The sequence below is a fragment of the Halichoerus grypus genome, chromosome 2 (genome assembly GCF_964656455.1).
Source record: "Halichoerus grypus chromosome 2, mHalGry1.hap1.1, whole genome shotgun sequence".
NCBI lineage: Eukaryota > Metazoa > Chordata > Mammalia > Carnivora > Phocidae > Halichoerus > Halichoerus grypus.
Window position 1 is genome coordinate 165,974,036 of NC_135713.1, and position 13,925 is coordinate 165,987,960.

A 13,925-nucleotide genomic window follows, 5' to 3' on the forward strand; every position below is an offset into this window, starting at 1 on the left:
GGGAGAGAGAATCCCAAGCAGACTCCATGCCACGCACAGAGCTGACGTGGGGCTCAGTCCCACAACCCCAAGATCACAACCCCAGCTGAGACCAAGAGTTGGAAGCTTAACCAGCTGCGCCACCAAGGCGCACCCCTAAATACCTACTCTTAAAGAGGATTCTGGGTCACTTTGTTATTTTTTTTCCCATTCAACTGTACCTCTTTAAAAGTTTTGTTTTTGCTGACTTACTAATTCCATTATGCTGAGAGAGCTGAGGTCTTGATTCCTGTGATCTGCCTGTAATCCTTGGTGAAATCTTCAGCTATCTAGTTAAGGTTAAACTAACTTTTTTGTTGTTCTTGAATAACTGAGCAAAGCATTTCAGTAGAGAACTAAAAGATATGAGCTGAGTGGGGGTGGGGAATAGTTCATTTAAAGCCAAAATAAATTATTTTCGTGTATTTCTTAGTAATATTGGGGGGGGGGCAAAGGGAGAGGGAGAAAGAATCTTAAGCGGGCTCCACGTCCAGCACGGAGCCCGACGTGGGGCTTGGGGCTCTATCTCACGACCCTGAGATCATGACCTGAGCCAAAATCAAGAGATGTGCGCTTAACTGACTGAGCCACCCAGGCGCCCCTTAGCAATGTTCCTTTTTACTTAACAGGAAAGAAGGAAAGATCTAACTTAATTAGCACACTTGGCCCGACCTGAGTATGTGTAGTATGTTGTTATGCTGACGATAGGTCTTCACCCCAGCGAGGCCCTCCTGTCAGCCTGGTGGGCACTGGCCAGCGTGTGTGAGGCAGAACGTGTTTGTGCTCTCTCGGGAGACAAAACAGTCTTAAACAGCAGTGCTAGGGTTTTGTTTCTGTAGATAACATTGTTAACAGTTTGTTACTGTTCTCTTTGGGATTTCTGCCTGTTAAGATTGATGGTTTCTGAAAAAGCGGTGTTGATGATACAAGCTAGATATAAACACAGCAGATACAAACACGCATGCTGCCCTTGCCCTCTGCCTAGGCCTGCCTTTGGTCTTCCCCATTGGTCATGTTCATGGCCTTTCTTACACAGAGATGACTAAGTAAATCGAATAACCTGTTTACCAAAATGGACAAAAGTACCTTCTGAGACATAAAAGGAGGAATTAATTCTTGTCTTACTGGGCCCAGTGGGTTACTTCCTGTTGGTGAATTCCAGTATTCTTAGCTGGACTGAAAAGTGGATACATATCTAACATGCTGTATTAGCAACATGGCTTTCTTTTTTCACCTGCTTCTTAAAATACTTGGCTGTGCATTTTTTTTTTTTTAAGATTTTATTTATTTATTTGACAGAGACATAGCCAGAGAGGGAACACAAGCAGGGGGAGTGGGAGAGGGAGAAGCAGGCTTCCTGCGGATCAGGGAGCCCGATGCGGGACTCGATCCCAGGACCCTGGGATCATGACCTGAGCCGAAGGCAGACACTCAACGACTGAGCCACCCAGGCGCCCCTTGGCTGTGCATTTTGTACGTTTATGGATCATATCAGAAATGGAGGGGTGCCTGGCTGGCTCAGTCAATAGAGCTCTGACTCTTGATCTCGGGGTTGTGAGTTTAAGCCCCACATTAGATGTAGAGATTACTTAAAAAAAATAAAAATCTTAAAAAAAAAAAAAAAAAAGGTGGATAGGGCACCTGGGTGGCTCATTCGGTTAAGTGGCTGCCTTCGGCTCAGGTCATGATCCCGGGGTCCTGGGATTGAGCCCCGCATCGGGCTCCCTGCTCAGCAGAGAGCCTGCTCCCCCCCCCCCCCGCCTGCCGCTCTGCCTACTTGTGCTCTCTCTCTCTCTCTCTGTCAAATAAATAAAATCTTCAAAAAAAAAAAGTGGATTTCACAACTGGAGGAGGGAACAGACCTTGGGACTTGTTCCATTGTCTTTCATTTTGAAAAGTTGGTAGGCTTATTAGAGTAAAATAGTTTGTAAAACATTTAAGAATTTAAAATAGAGGAAATTACCTTTAGTGCTTCTCTCTCTTAGAAATTCACCTGAAAAGAGCATACTCTTTAAGCCAAGATAACCTGTAGGTCATCTAGCTAATAAGTGATTGAGCCAGAATTATAATTCAGACAGTGACACTAGAGCCTATTTTCTTAACCACGAAACTCTGCTTCCTCTCAGCTTCTCTGTCTAGTAGCATCTACTCCACTCATGGAATAACAGATCAGTTCATGATTTTTGGTGATCAGAAACTAGTGGTGGAGGGAACATATAAAACTATAAGGGGTCTAGAAACCTCATACATGTCCCATGCCAGGAGAAGGGGCTCATGGAGCATCATTTATGGCTGGGAATCTGAAGAAGGAGGGAGGGATGGGGTACCTGGTGAAAGTTTATGTTCAAATATAGCACATTGTGAGTTGGGCAAGTAAAAAACCCTAGCCACCTATTATTTCCCACAATTATTGTGTCCATGCTGCTTTATAATATGTTGGGGTTTTTTTTCCTTAACTTTTTATCATGGATAATTTCAAGCATCTGTGAAGTAAACAGAATAGTATTAAGGAACTCCCATGTGCCCATCACCCAACTTCAATAATTATCAAATTCTGGCATGCATATAACAAAGTGTTTCTGAGAGTCAATAAATTGAATTCTTGGATGGTCTTCCTTATGAACCATTTTTATTATGGAACTTGACTTCTTTATGCTTGGTTCACTTAATCATGAGATATATTCTAGTTTTAAAGTCTGATATAGCACAGCTCTGAACATGGAATTATCGTGACAGAGTTCTTCATGTCCATTAAGTCTAGTTTCTTAATATGCTAAATAATACAACCTTAAAGTGAAGGTAGGGAGGATATTATTTTCTAAATCTGCAGTGGTCACTGAAAGAAAATATTTCTTTTTTTTTTTTTTAAGATTTTATTTTTTTAAGTAATCTCTACACCCAAGGTGGGGCTTGAACTCACAACCCCAAGATCAAGAGTTGCATGCTGTACCAACTGAGCCAGCCAGGTGCCCCAGAAAACATTTCTTTGAAAATTTTTGTCTCTCCTAGTTTTTATTTTGAACCAAGATTTTTCATTTTTCAAATTGCTTTTGTGCCTTTCAGATACATCAACATTTAAAATTGTTTTTAACCCACATTCTTCATCTTTTCTTACAAATAGCCTCTCTGTTCCTGATTTAATTTTAGTGAAATTCCTAGACTTCCTCCTAAAAGAGAGTCTTGATTTCCATCAAAGAGACTTTGACATATTAGAGATTATTCTGGAAAGAAATTTATGTGGCTGATTCAGATTATATCTGGACTTCTGTTGCTTCCTGAAAACTAACCTTACCAGCCAAACTATTCCATATGATTTTGGATATCTAGGCAAAAAAGTCATCATATCCTTCATCTAATGTTATATTGTGGAACCAGGAGAGACAGTTACTACTTTTTTGATTATAGATCCTGGACAGTAATTTAACTCTGTATAGTTTCAATTACTCTATCAGTAACATGGATAATTTCTGTTTCCTTATGAGGTCCTACAGTTTGTATATAGCCATCAAATGAAATAATGTATAAAAGCATGTTTCAAACTGTATGCTGCCACAGAACTCTGAAGAGTTTAGGAGTGCCTGGGTGGCTCAGTCGTTAAGCGTCTGCCTTCGGCTCAGGTCATGATCCCAGGGTCCTGGGATCGAGTCCCGCATCAGGCTCCCTGCTCAGCGGGGAGTCTGTTTCTCCCTCTCCCATTCCCCCCTGCTTGTGTTCCCTCTCTTGCTGTCTCTCTCTCTGTCAAATAAATAAATAAATAATCTTTAATAAGAGCTCTGAAGAGTTTAATGAGTATTCCATATTTCTGTCAACTCAGTATATATAGTTCATAGCATCTTTATAAGAATTCAAAATTTGCTGATGCATTTGTATTTTTCCTCATGGCATCAAGGTAGAGTAACTCAGGATATGAGCATGGGTGATTATACATACCCATGTCGTATGTGAAAAACTGAAACTTACTGAGAGGTTTTCACTTACTTGGATTGCACTGTGTCAGAGATAGAATTGGGATTCAGATTTCTTTTTTTTTCTTTTTTTTAAAGATTATTTGAGAGAGAGAGTGCACACGTGCAAGTTGGGGGAAGGGCAAAGGGAGAGACTCTCAGGCACACTCCCCAAGCCTATCACGGGGCTCGATCCCAGGACACGAGATCATGACCAAGAGTGGGACACTTAAGCAACTGAGCCACCCAGGCTCTTTGACAGAGACAGCTTTCCTAAAAATGTTTATTACCTATAAAAGATAATTATTTGCAGATCTGTTTGAGATTCAGTTTTGTGTATCAAGCACAAATAATGTAAATTATAGGCAATATTGAGCTGAATGTACTGAAATAAGAGAAAATTATATGAGCTAGAAGCAGAGGTTTCTGACTTTCTGGAAAGGGGCAAGATACAAATTTATGTCACCTCGAGGTTTTCATGGAAAAGTGCTGCTGTTATCACCTGGGTGTCAGAGTTCCTTCAGAGGGACCTCTCGTCCTCCATCTTTATTAACCAAAAAGCCTGTGTGACTGGGGCTGAAAAAGAGTGCGCATGAGTGGAACAGAGCAAGCACGCGCTCTCAGGTTGACTGCTGCTTCCCTCTCAAAGTGTGTGACTAGGAAAGGGCTGCCGTTTGTGAGAGGGGACAAACTATGGCACCGTAGCTCCTTTTGACCTGTGACCAGGCCTCAGTCTCAGGGACAAATCTCCTCACATTCACATGGAGTTTTGTGCGTGTACTTGCTTTCTCCTGTGGGGAGGATCTACTGTTTTCACCTGATTGTCTCCAAGGTGTACTTGCATTGGTTTGAGAAGGATAAAGGGGAAACACTGGTGCCAGACCGCCTGGGTCCTGGCAGTCCCACCTGTTGGCTGTATGACCTTGGTCGTGGTATTTAACCTTCCAAAGCTGTACGTTTCTGATCTATAAAATAGGGGTAATAATTGTACCTCCCTCCTAGGGTTGTTGTGAGAACCGTGCCAGGCATATAAGGAGTGCTCAAAAGTATTAGCTGTCGTCGTTCCGTCGTTACTGTTACCTGTGGACCAATGAAGGCAGAACAAGAAGGCCCCTTAAACTAAGTTCCCTTCTAGAGGAGGGCTGTTTAACTTGCCCACACCTCCAGTTTCAGACCTTGAAGAATTCAGGATCGTAGTGTGAGCACTGCGCTACCTCACCAGCTTACCGGATGGATGGCTCGTCAGGCGGGCTTAGTTTCATGAGAGAAAGCAGCGGAGGTGAATAAACCTAGTGCTGAGGGAAAACCATTAGCAATAGCTTCACCTCACATTTATCGATGGGATGCAGGGAACCGTGCAGACCATGGTGGAATGAATGTTGGACCCTCCAAGGAATTTACACGCATTCACCAGGGACACAGGAAGGGGACTTGAAGAGGGCTGTGACGGGGCAGAAGTGGCATTCGTGGTGTGCTCCTCAGACTGTAAGATACAGGGTAAGTAGCCCCAGAAAGGCAAGAGAAGAGACGATTTCTCCAAGAAGGCAGGTGACCGAGAAAGAGGAAGAACTGGAGAGGCCCCCTCAGTGGGGAGGCAATAGGAGGACACTGAGGCTTTGGTGGGGGAGGGGTTAGCGAGAAGTCAGGGGACTACATGGCGTCAGGGAGAACTTGGGGGTGAATAGTGCTGCCACGGAGCCGCCAGAAAATGGGTCAAGGGAAAAGGGCTTGGGCGGGTTTTAGAAAAGAATGGCAGCCCAGCTGTCCTGTTCTACCACCTCAGCAGCAGTACCAGGCCCTTCCGTGCTAGGTGCAGTGAGGAGACGGGACGACGGAAGCTGGGACAGTTGAGCTTGTAAATCTCGCTCCATATATGGTGTTTGTAATCTATTATAAGAATAAGTAAAACATAAACACAAGAATAAGTGCAAAATAATGTAGGGGATAAATTGCAAGGTAGATGGTGAGTGATTGGAACTGTGAAGGCTCCTTAGTGAGTTTTCAAGAGGGAATGGAGTTTTAGGAAAGTTCATGACTCTTTTGGAAAGGAAGTGGGAGGCCAGCCAGAGAAAAGGTAGCTGAAAAGAGGTTAGCGCTTGGCATGTGGAGCATGCTTCCGGTAGGTCTGAGGAAGGAGGCCAAGAAAGAGTGTGAGCTTTTGAGGAGATCAAAAAGCAAGCTTTGCCTGAAACAGGAGCAGTGACAGAGAGGTGTCAGGGAGGTCATTGAGTTTCAGTGGGAAAATAGACCCTTGGGTGACATCTAAATCTTTCGTCTCCTGTCCATTGTTAGAGACCTGGCAGAATTGTGTGTGTTCTCAGGCTCGTCTGGATCGTTCCTACTGGTCCAGGGACTTCTCCAGAGAAGTCTGACTGGTCAGTACGTTGCCTTCTCTCCTCAGCCCAGAGGCAGACAGGCTTCTTCTGGACTCCTTAGCAGAGGACACTTCCTCAGAAGCATATGCTTCTGCTCTTTGAACTTGGTTGTGATTTGATGGTTTAAAAAAATACATCCCATAAACCAAAACAACCCTCTTTCCCTACCATATTTTTCACTCTGTAAGTTCTCTAGCTTTTGTTTCTGAGAAAAAGCCACAGGTAATATCAAGCTGTAAGAATATCTCGTATCAGCAAAAGGTTCAGGAACGTGAATGTGTCCCCACCATACAGGCAGACTTTTCTGTTTACTCTGGAGGAAAAAGAAGCCTCTTCTCAGATCACTATCCAATGTCTGTCTCATAAATGGTGCTTTTGGTTCCCTTTCTCTCTCTACTAATACCCAGCCCATCCTGTTCTGTCTTCTAAATTCATGCACCCGGAACACATGACGTCTCTTTGATTTAAAGATACAGAATACCTCATAAGCAGCCCCTGGGCACATGACGTGACCTTTGATGAGGAATGTGTGAGCAGGTGGAGTCGGTGCCGGGCAGGTGCTGGAACTAGATGATGTGCTGTCACCTGTTGCCTTGGCCCCAACTGCCAAGTCTCTGAATGCTCTAGAGGAGGGGGCAAAGACTGAATTCGAAGACCTAGGTTCGAACACGGGCTACATGACTTTAGACAATTCATACCAACCCTTTCTGCCTTGTAGTGTTGTTGCAGGATTAAAATCAAAACAAAGACAGTGGGGGGCGCCTGGGTGGCTCAGTTGGTTAAGCGACTGCCTTCGGCTCAGGTCATGATCCTGGAGTCCCTGGATCGAGTCCCGCATCAGGCTCCCTGCTCGGCGAGGAGCCTGCTTCTCCCTCTAACCCTCCCCCCTCTCATGTACTCTCTCTCTCATTCTCGCTCTCTCAAATAAATAAATAAATCTTTAAAAAAAAAAAAAAAAAGTTTAAAAAAAACAAAAAAAACAAAGACAGTGGGTGTGAAATTGCATTGTGAAATGAAGCTCCCTGCAGATTTATGTGTGTGCTTTTGTTTTGCTTTGCTTTCTAAAGTGTAATTCTTGTAATAAATCATAAAATCACATTGTTCCAAAATCAAATTACAAGAAAGCATATAAAGAGAAATCTTGTCTCTGTCCCTCTCCACTCCCTTCCCCTCTTTCAGGTTACCATTTCTGTTAGTTTCTCTTCAGTTCTCAGTGTGGTTTAGTGCATCAAAGTTAACACACCGTGTTACCCTGCTCTGCCTCTTGCTCTCACTTCACTAAACAGCATGTCTTGGAAGCTTTTCATATCAGTATGTTTCCATATCGGGACAGCTTCATTATTTCCCATTGTCTGCATGTACCATAGTTTATTCAGCCAGTTCCCTTACTAATGGAACTTGGGGTATTTCCAGTCTTTTGCTATTACAAACAATATTGCAGTGAGTTAATATATGCACAATGCTTAGAGCAGTGCCCAGCATATGGTAAGTGCTAAATGAGTATTAGTTATTATGCATAAATACATACTATGTTCATGCAAGTATTGTATGTCTGTGGGACAGGGTTTCAGAAATGGCATTAGTGAAGGGGGTAAACGCATTTGAAATTTTTGTAGATATTGCCAAATTCCATTTCATTTTGGGGGGGGGGTTGTGTCATTTTGCACATTTGCAACATACCCTATAGAAATGGAAGGTGTTGGGGCGCCTGGGTGGCTCAGTCGGTGAAGCATTTGCCTTCAGCTCAGGTCATGATCCCGGGGTCCTGGGATCGAGCCCTGCGTTGGGCTCCCTGCTCAGTGGGGAGTCTGTTTCTCCCTCTCCCTCTGCCTGTCACTCCCGTGGCTTGTGCGTGCGTGCTCTCTTGCTCTCTCTCTGTCAAATAAATAAAAATAAAATCTTTAAAAAATTTTTTAAATAGATAATTAAGCTTGTACAAAGATTTAGTTGCAAAAATATTTATAGCAGTGTTGCTTCTAAGCATGAAAAAACAAGCCAGACTTCATCAGTAGGGGATTGATTAAATTCATTTTGGCTTGGGGCGCCTGGGTGGCTCAGTTGGTTAGGCGACTGCCTTCGGCTCAGGTCATGGTCCTGGAGTCCCGGGATCGAGTCCCGCATCGGGCTCCCTGCTCAGCGGGGAGTCTGCTTCTCCCTCTGACCCTCCTCCCTCTCATGCTCTCTGTCTCTCGTTCTCTCTCTCTCAAATAAATAAATAAAATCTTTAAAAAAAAAAAAAAAAAATTCATTTTGGCTTACTCGTCCAAACTCAGCATTTAAAAATTATGATGTAGATAGTTGTATTCTTTAATATGGAAAGAGATGAAGTGGAAAATACAGCCTGTGTGGTACTTTGTTATAAAAGAGCATGTGTGATGTCTCGTTTTTGTTAAATGTATAGAGTCTACACGCAGAAACTTTATCAAAGGCTGCATGTAAAACCTAAACAGGGCTTATCTCTAGATGGTGGGATTGTAGGAATTCTTAAATTTATATTTCTCATCTCCTGCTCCTCATCCACTTCTTCCTCCTCCCCCTCATTTTCTTCCTTTTCATCTCCCTCCTCTTCCCATGTTTCCAAAATCGGTTATAATAAGTGTTAATTATTTGGGTAATCTTTAGGATTGGGAGTCAAAAAACCAATATAAGAATTCAGAAGTTTTGAGGAGAAAATCACCTACCCCGTTGAATAAAATTATCATTTTGTTATTTTTTGTAAGGTTTTTTTCACCTGCATATCTAGATTTGTAACATAGTTGTAATTATGTAGATATATTGTTTTTATATACTTCACTTTCATCGCTTAAATGTTTTCCATGTTGCTACATGGTCTTTGCAACTTCATTTTAAATGACTGGCTAATGTTCCGTGAAGTAGTTTCTCAGTATTTATTAGGAAGTTGGAAATATGAGACAAACGCCAGTGAGATTTTTGCTGTCCTTTCTTGGAGGCTTTCTTCAGCCTTGAGGTTATCACCATCAGGTGAGAGATCGGCAGTGACTTAATGAGGCCCCGGGAGTCTGGCCTCCTTAGGTCCGTATGCTGCCAGATGCATCCATCAGAGCGGAACAGAAACTTGATTTTGTCGCACCTTTTTCAAAAATAGCCCCCAAAAAACATCCCACATTAACCACAAATCATTTGTCAGTGAGGTAAAATATCTCATAGAAGACAGCAAAAAATAGAAAATGTATCTAATTCATAAATGATAATATATCACCTTAATCAAGTCTGAAAGATTAAAATGTTAGATCTCTGGTAGAATTTCAGAAAATTTTTTTTTTCAGGTAAAGATCTTCTTCCCCTTAAACTAACCTGTTCAATACTATTCTGTTTCTGTGTGAATTTGGCCTAATCAGTCTAGAGTTGTATCAGCAGACACCGCTTTTCCCTTTATAGACCAACACTACCCTTTCTGTTAACAAATACAGAAACATTGGCAGTTTTTTTGAGGGACTGTTCACTTATTTTATTTCTTTCTCATTGCATGTAAACAACACTTTAAAGCTTAAGTAAAATGTGATTTCACCTTAGTTCCTAAAGCTGACTTTCTGTTTCCTTAAATATAATATTGGGCTCCTTATTGCAGACTTTTCTTTTCCTTCTTCCCTGGGGAGCGCCTGTTCCTGGTGGCCAAGGTGCTTGTGGGCTAGAAGCCGCAACTTTCTTCAAATCAAAATGGCCACTTTAAACCTACCTGAAAAAATAAACCTGCCTGAATGGGTACTTTGCTGCTGCCTTACACGGCACTCACTCGGGTTTCAGACATACTGATCCTAATCTCAAACTCCCAAGACACGCAGGATACAACAGTTAGAGCAGCCCCAAGTTCATTATCTGCTCAGGGTGCAATTACCTGGCAGCCACCTAGACTGTGAGGTTTTTGTGGGCCCCCAAAGAACTCATATCCTGAAGAGAGAGACTAATCAAGGCAGGTCCTCTAGGTAGGGACACTGAGAGGCTGGATTGCAATTGATAGGAGTTTTAATTTGTGAGGACTTAATCTGATCTGCTTTTGGAACAAGATAGTGTACATGTACTTATTGTCCATTTTCTCTGTGCATTCTTTGAAGGCTCATTTGATGGTGTGACGATAGTATTGTCATAAGGACACAGAACTTTATTACATGAATCTGCCTCTGTCCTTCCCCTGCCTCACTGTCTGGAGCTACTCTAGGGATTTATTTAGCCTGCATTATGGGAAGGGGAAGAATGACTAATGTCTCAGATGGTGGGGTGTTTAGTAGTCTGGTTTCCTGCCCACTGAAGGCCCCTCTTGGGGAAGGCAGATAATGAATTTCTCAGGAAGCAGTGACTTAGGATGCAGCAAGAAATGGTACTGGTTGGCCCTTCTGCTGCCCGAATTGATAGTTGGTATCAGTTGATAGGACTATCTGTCCATTGAGAGAACTTAGTGGCAGTCGTGTAGGTGGTAGTGCGGGCCGGGTCCTCGACTGACGGACACACGCAAAGCCAGGGACTCCGGGGTGTTGAATCCAGGCAGGCACCAGGCTGCAGCATTGGCTGGTCTGTGTTCCCCTTGCCTGTACCTTCGGTGGAGAAGAGGAGCTGGGTCAGGAGGCGGGCATCGGTGGCCAGAGATGCATTCCCTCAGCCGACTTGGAGCCCTTGAGCACTTCTCCAGGGCGTTTTCTTGTGGCAGTAGACATCCTGTGTCTTGGCTTCTGTCAGAGGTGAAGAGGAGAATTGGACACAGATGACCTCACCAAAACAGTTGTGTTTTCATGTTAAATAATGTCCTCCGTGACACCATTTAGCTTACACAATTAGACTTGCCATCATGTTGCATTTTACTTACTTAAATCGGTCTGGCCTTCAGGGCAGCAGTTGTCAGTGCGCTCAGGACTCCTGTGGGTCCCTGGGGCCCTCTGAGGGGGGTTGCAAGGTCTTCCCTTCAACAACAGATCTGTATGAGGCCAGCTTTTACTTCCTCTCCTTCAGCCAGAACAACAGATTGCAACAGATCGAGGACAGAGCAGATACAAGAATTCTTCTCTCTTCTGTGAAGCCAGACATTAAATTGTAAAACAAAGCCATTTTTCCAACTTAAGTTTATTTTGTCTTGGAGAATATAATGGCTTTTTCCTAAAAATATATTATTTCTATTCATGGTTTTTTTTTTTAGTTCTTATGAATTTGTATTTTTAACTTTGTTTTTATTTCTAACATGGTAAATATCGGTAGGTGTGACCCACATAAACAACTTTTTGGCATCCTCAGTCATTTTAAGAATATACTGGGGCCTGGAAGTTTGAGAACTGCTGCACTAGAGGACTCCCTTGGAAGAAATACCTACATCTTCTTCCTTTCTCTTGGTCCCATGTAGTGAGAAATGATACAGCACAGAAATCGATTTGCACAAACACTTTGAGAGAAGAATGGCTCAAGCGTCTAGTATAGAACAGGTGCCAAGTGCGGGGAGATGTTGTGACAGTGCTGCTGGGGATGCTCGCCGTCCCCGTGAGTCCCGGGAGGGGCAGGTGCACACCGTACCCAGTGTAGATGCACGTTTTTGTGCTCCGTGCTCTTTCCTTGACCAATTCTTGTTTTAAATATACACACTTTAGTCTCTCACTTTAATTTTGCTCTTTATATTATCAGTGGCTCAAGTGAAACATTTTTCCCCCTGTTTAGGTTTGTTGGAAGTATGTTCCTGAAGGGGAATTTGTTTTGTCCTAGTGGAGCCTGAGATACAGTTTAATCTTCCTAATGGGAAAAGGCAGGCTTCTAAGATGGGTGGATGATTCCTGACACCACGTTTTCCCTCAGCTGAGCTCTCAACCTGGGGCGTTTGTACAGTCCTACCCACTGGAGAGATCCATAAACCCTAGAGCCTTACTGAGGAGAAGAGGTCAAGATGCTGTCTCAGTGTTCAGTTCTGCCTGATCTTCACCACAGATGTTCCACTAGGAAAGCAAAGCCTGTGTTATCCTTTGACTTACACAGGATCACCTGCAAACAAGCGGCTACCTGGGAGTGATGACACGGCCCCATTGGGTTTCCCCTGACAGCTCAGTGGCTTGCAGGAATTTACAGTAGAGGGGAAGGTGGAAGAGCCAGTGATGCTGAGAAGGTGGGTAGGGTAAGAATGGAACTAGTGTGCTTGCCCAGTCCCCTTGGTGTTGGCTCTGTGAACAAGAAGCCTTTCCACCTGTCTTCTAGGGTCACGCACTCATCTTCAGCCCACACAGCCCGGGCAGTGCAACAGCACGGGATCTGCTAACAGTCTTAGGTCCGAGGCCCAGGTCTGAACCTCACCTGTGCGACCGGGGCATGTCACTTAGGTACTCTGAGCCCCCATGTTCTGATTGATGAAATTATAGCCATGCCTGTCCTGTCTGCTTCACAGAATTGTTAGTAAGAATTAGGTTAAGTGAGGTTCTAGATGGGAAAGCTGAAAACCGTGTGCAAATACAAGTTTTGTGAAAAGCTTCTTTATAGTGCCAGTAGGGCTTCTGCTCTTTGCCCCTTGCCCTCTGCATTCATGAGGCTTCTGTGCTTTTCTCCAGGTTACCTGTGCATGACAGATGAGTGGTTCTCTGAGTATGTCTACGAAGTGGTGGTGGACAGGAAGCATGTCCCTGAAGAGGTGCTAGCTGTGTTAGAGCAGGAACCCATTGTCCTGCCGGCCTGGGACCCCATGGGGGCCTTGGCCGACTGACGCTGCCTCCAGCTCTTTCCTCCGGGACCTGAAGTAGCTGCAAAGGACAGATCCAAGGACTGAAGCCAAAGTTACCGGGTTCCCAAGGACACAGTCAGACTCTTGGATTTCTCCTCCAGGAACCTCTTTGGAGAAGTGCTTTATGATGAAACAAAATATTCTTAAAGGGAAAGATCAGGTCACACTATGTACTCTCCTCATCTCCAACAGCTCAGGATCTCTTAGCATTTTAATCAGATGTCACTGTTTGTCCTAACTCTGTCAAAAAGGTCTGGCTTAGTGTCTTTGAATAAGACAGGAGAGGATGAGCAACTGAAGAATATGGAGAGAAAATGGACCTGATGCTCCTTGTTTCTAGCGTAGAGTTGGGGGAGGGTTATCCTAAGATTTGAGCTTTCAAACTGCATGCTGCCTGACAGTATCACTGTCCTTCCTAGATGGCAGTCACTGAATTCAGTTTTTTTCAAGGTAATTGTACGTGCCTCTAATAGCCCAGGAATGGGAGGTTGATCAAGTCTGACATGATTCCTTCCTGTTGTTTGGAACTGTGGGAGAGCACAGCTCTACTTGAGTCAGGGGTAAGTAGAGGCTTGGAGAAAGATGAGTGTGAGAACAACCAAAACCTTATCATGATCTGAATTATAATCCTTAGGGGGAGCTCTAGCCAAATGGTTTAACTTCTGTCTCTGGAATTGGGAGTTGGGTGGGCAGGAAAAGGTGATACCATTCTTTCTGACAACTAGATGGTGCTGAGAAGCTTTTGAATAAAACACTTTGCTAAATGAGAGTAAGTGGCTTATTTGATCTATTGAAGAGTTTCTTTATTTAGCCACAAAGGAAAGTAACCAGGTGACTCATACTCCTCAAAATAGAGAAGCAGTAGGATCGCTCAGGGCTTCCCTGCTT

The 13,925-nt window shown here is 43.7% G+C and overlaps 1 protein-coding gene across 3 annotated transcripts in view; it reads left to right on the plus strand.

Moving 5' to 3' along the window:
- BLMH (bleomycin hydrolase) overlaps positions 1 to 13,806 on the plus strand; it is a 48,009-nt gene extending 34,203 nt beyond the window's left edge. The window contains exons 12-13 of one of the 3 annotated variants that reach the window (XR_013446068.1): positions 12,305 to 12,431; positions 12,868 to 13,003. Coding sequence is in view for 1 of the 3 variants with exons in the window: in XM_078068102.1 (XP_077924228.1) it covers positions 12,868 to 13,019 (152 nt within the window). In the remaining 2 variants the exon portion in view is untranslated. Of the gene's footprint in view, positions 1 to 4,964; positions 5,460 to 12,304; positions 12,432 to 12,867 lie in introns of all 3 variants that reach the window. The other 2 variants (XR_013446069.1, XM_078068102.1) reach the window with 2 other exon arrangements.
- Positions 13,807 to 13,925: the final 119 nt, after the last annotated feature.